The sequence below is a fragment of the Lynx canadensis genome, chromosome B2 (assembly GCF_007474595.2).
Source record: "Lynx canadensis isolate LIC74 chromosome B2, mLynCan4.pri.v2, whole genome shotgun sequence".
NCBI classification, from domain to species: Eukaryota; Metazoa; Chordata; class Mammalia; order Carnivora; family Felidae; genus Lynx; species Lynx canadensis.
This window is the reverse complement of record NC_044307.1, coordinates 47476589-47480790: the sequence shown is the minus strand read 5'-3', so window position 1 is coordinate 47480790 and position 4202 is coordinate 47476589. Positions and strand designations below refer to the sequence as shown.

General features: G+C 47.3%; 1 protein-coding gene across 1 annotated transcript; it reads right to left on the bottom strand.

The window, feature by feature from the left end:
• Nucleotides 1-1117: 1117 nt before the first annotated feature.
• Nucleotides 1118-1796, bottom strand: CB2H6orf141 (chromosome B2 C6orf141 homolog). Its single transcript, XM_030315688.1, has one exon. The coding sequence runs from the start codon at nucleotides 1744-1746 to the stop codon at nucleotides 1147-1149; it is 600 nt and encodes a 199-aa protein (XP_030171548.1). The 5' UTR covers nucleotides 1747-1796; the 3' UTR covers nucleotides 1118-1146.
• Between the last annotated feature and the right edge of the window lie 2406 nt (nucleotides 1797-4202).

The following is a 4202-nucleotide window of genomic DNA, read 5'->3' as shown; positions in this document are numbered from 1 at the left end:
TCTTGAAGTAACCAAAGACTCCTTCAGCACAGCTGAAGTCCAGCAGTACATCTTTGCTTCTCACCGATCTCCAAACCAGGCCACACTACTAAAGAGTTCATGACAATGGTATTTAATAAAAAAAGAGGAACAAATAAAATGAGTTATTTCAATAGCACCAGAAAAAATTCCTTTCTTTTCCAACACATCAAGAGAGACGCATTTTCAATCCAGTCTTGCATACAAATGTTATTAATAAGGAGCTAAGGACATGAGTAAGATACACAAATCATGTAAAGCAAACTATACATTATCTACCTTGACATCCGATTTATCTACCGTATTTAAAACTTTAAAATAAATAACAACCAGATAAAAAGTATTTTTACTAGACTAAATACTTTGGAGTATAAAGCCCATGGCATCTCACCTTCAAAGCTGGGTCTTCTGTTCTCCCTCTTCTTTTCCTAGTTTTGTTTTTTTTTTCCCTAACACTTGATGAAATAAAAAAGAAAAATGTGCACATCAGAAGTAAAAACAAAATATTTTGTTTACTTGCTACTTTAATTTTCCCATTTCTTTTTACTTTCTTTTTCAGCTTTAAAAGAAGCCGCTCTCATCTACTCCCATCCCCTTTAGAGAGCAGACCTCAAACTGCACTTCTGATTTTAGTTATTAGATCACGGAGGCAGCAAAGAGATCAATTGAGATGTATTGCAAAATGAGACTTAACAAAAGCATTTTCTTATTTCAAAAGGCTCACATTTTACCAATCTGAAAATACCTTTCCTGCCCCTCTTCTCAAAGACTTAGGTTCCCAGGCCGTCACAGTATTTAATACACAAAGGAGGTATTATGTTGCTCACTGTTCTTCATTCGGTATGGAGTGACATCCGCCTCCCAGAAGCGCTGCCCCAGTCTTTTAAAAAGTCCTCCCGTTGGATAACTACCGGCTGGCGTTCCCAGGAGAGAATTTTTCTTTTAAAGATTATTGCTCAACCACCTGCTCGCAACATTCCTCAGGCTCTCCTTTCCTGTTTCATATCCTCGGGCAATCAAGTCCTCGGGGACCGCGAGGTGACCTCTCCGCAGAGTGGACGCGGGGTGCCTCCCCCCACGGGGAGAGAGCCTGGGGTCCTCGGGGGGACTGGCGCCCCACAGCCGGCTTCATTCCCTGTTGGTGCGAAACGTGATCGCGGTCATGGAGTGCTCCTCCGTGCGCCTGGTCATGCGGCCCTGCGTCCAGGCGGTCCACAGGACTTCCTCTGTTACCTGATAGTCCACGATCCGCACGAGCACGGACTTGGGCGGGGCTGCGGGGTCCTGCGGCGGGGCTCCGAACGGAGCGTCTACACGGCTGCCAGAAATTCCCTTTTTTCCCGGAAAGAGGGAAGGGCAGTTGGGTTCCCGGTCGTCTCCGGCCGCCTGGAAGAAGTCCTCCTCACCGGCCGCTTCTTCCCGCGCAGGGTCCCCTGGAGTCCCCAACCATCTTTCTGGGTGCAGAAGAAAGAGCACTTTCTCTCTGACCCAGGGCTCACAGTCCAGGTTCTCCGCCACCGGGCGGTTCTTGGGAGCGCCGCCCCGGCTTCCGCTCGCCCCCGCAGTCGCCGCGGGATTCCGGGAGCCAGGAGCCAGGGGAGCCCCGCGCCCCACGTCTCGCGGAAAGGACCCGGCGCGCCCCAGGCTGCGGGGAGCGTCCGCGAGATTCTCAGGCCCGCGGGGCCCCGGAGCCCCGGGGCCCCCCAGCCCGGTGGGAGGTTCATTCATCCGTCGGCCCTTTCAGCGGTTCACGCGGCAAACTCCCGCTGAGCTGGGGAAACCGCGGGCCGCGCGGGCGCTGGGTGTGGTCCCGGGGCCGCCAGCCTCGCCCCGCCCCGCCCACGGCCCGCTGGGTGCAGACCCCGCCTCCTGCCGCTCGGCGCCTCCCGGCGCGTCCACCTGGGGCCGCCTAGCTTGACCTCCCCGCAGGCGCTTCTCTTTCTTCTTCTTACCCTTGGCCCTAGCCCTGCTGCTTTTTTCGTACTTCTCTACCCCTTCTTACATCCCAGTTGTATTCTGGTTCCCACCTTCTGCTTTTCTACAGGGCAGAGGCGCAAAAGACACCCTCGCACAGCACCCCCCTGAAGTGCCCGCGACGAGGTGCCCTCTTCTTTCCAACGACACGCCTCCAGGTGAAGGAATAGGGAAGGTTGTTTTGGTTTTGCTTTAATTATCTGAGTTAATCAAATGCTGTGAAAAGGGTTTCGTGTCCACTCCAAATCCATCCCCATCATGCTGCCAACATTATTGAATGTGGATCTAGGGATCAGGCTAGAAAAGTTGAAGCCTTTGAGAACGCCGCTTCTGGTGAGGTTGTTCTTTTGGGATGCCAGGATCTGCAGGACAATGGTCGCTTTTGTCTTCATTTTGGCTATAATCGATGCTTATCCTGCGAAGGGGGTTAGTGCTTTGCATGGAACAAAAACAAAACAAAAACATCACTAAATGAACGTCTTCAGGATTTAAAATTTGGTGTTTGCGTCATTTTTGTATTTTTTTGTTTGTAGAACAAAAATCAAGGTGTCTTTTTTTTTAAGTTTATTTATTTGTTTTGAGAGAGAGAGAGAGAGAGAGAGAGTATAAATGGGGAGGGGTAGAGAGAGCAAGAAAGGGAATCTGCATTGTCAGTGCAGAGCAGGATGCAGGCTCGAACTCACAAACCGTGAGATCATGACCTGAGCTGAAATCAAGAGCCTGAGGTTTAGCCAACCAAGCCACCCAGGCTCTCCTCATCATTTTTTAAATCTATACCTTCACTCCTCCACTCCCTTTCTCTTTTACCCCAGCGGTTAAAAAACAGTAGGTATCTGAAGTTCTGAAGGAAAAAAAAAAAAAGTGTGTATTTCTGGGTAGACTTTTGGAATCTTCTCATTGGCCACCTGCTGACACCCTCATCCTTGGCTAGGGTTAATGGGGGAAACTAGCCCATGGAGAAAGGGGAGGTCAGTTTGTGATTGCCAGTCCATCCTTAGTAACAGGTGCTTGTTTTACTAGAAAGTGCTCACTGTTTTCCTGTCTACTTTAGTAAAAACGACTGGGATGGTGGAAGTTTCTACCCATATCTGAAGAACCAAGTGGTGTGCTTAAAGAGATATTTTGGAAAGAGAGGACCTTCTGCTGTTTATGAAGTCGTTCATATGCATATGAGTGTTGGAGGAGTGAGAAAACCTGGGTCAGATCTGGCTGAAAAGATGCCTGACCTTGGGCTGGTTACTGCTAAATGACAAAGTTTTTAAATGTTTTAGACAAGAATTGTTCTAAGCACTCTATATATTTAAATTCATTTATTCTTCACGATAGACTAAGCAAGTAGTACTATAACTCTAGTCTCCTTGAGAACTTTGAAGAACAAGGTTAAATTTTTGTCCAAGGTCAAGCACCAATAAACAGTGGAGCCAGGATTCTAGCATGTTTTAATGCTTCCTCCTATTTCCAGTTACTCCTGTTTTAAGCCTACAACTTCATGTTCTTTTCTGTTCATTTACTTAACCACTAATTACTGAGTGTGTGGGAAATGTCAGCCAATATTCTAGGTGATGGGGACATCTGGGGGAACAAGCCAAATTGCTTGTCCTCTTGAAGCTTTCATTCTTCAAACCCTATGTCCAAAAGTAGGATATAATACCTTAACTTTAATGTACATGAAAATCTCCTGATGATTAATGTCTTACCCTACTCTCAGCAATTCTGTTCTTAATAGAGTTGGATAGCACTCAGAATATGGATTTTGAGCAAGCCCACCAGTAAATCTGATGCTAGTAGTCCGTGGACAGCATTAGGAGAAACATTACCAAAAATTGATATAGATAAGCTCTAGGCCTTTTTTGCTGCTTTCAAGTGGCAGTAACACTGAATTTCCCTTCCCTGCAGGAAATTGAGAGAATTTCAATGAAAGTGTCTGTATTCTTTTTTCTTTTTCTTTGTAGTTTATTTTTATTTGTTTTGAAAGAGAGAGAGAGAGAGAGCAAGAACTTGGGGTGGGGGGGACAGAGAGAGAGAGAGGGAGAGGGAGAGTATCCCAAGCAGGCTCTGCACTGCCAGTTCAGATTTCTCCCCGCCCCGTTGATGTAGGATGTAGGTAGGGCTCCATCTCATGGCCTTGAGATCATAACCTGAGCCAAAATCAAGAGTCAGAAGTTCAATAGATTGAGCCAACCAGGTGTCCCGGTGTCGGTATTCTGAGG

Bases quoted from the DNA above. Each gene is read 5' to 3' on its own strand.
- CB2H6orf141 (XM_030315688.1), bottom strand. From the start codon at position 1,746: ATGAATGAACCTCCCACCGGGCTGGGGGGCCCCGGGGCTCCGGGGCCC.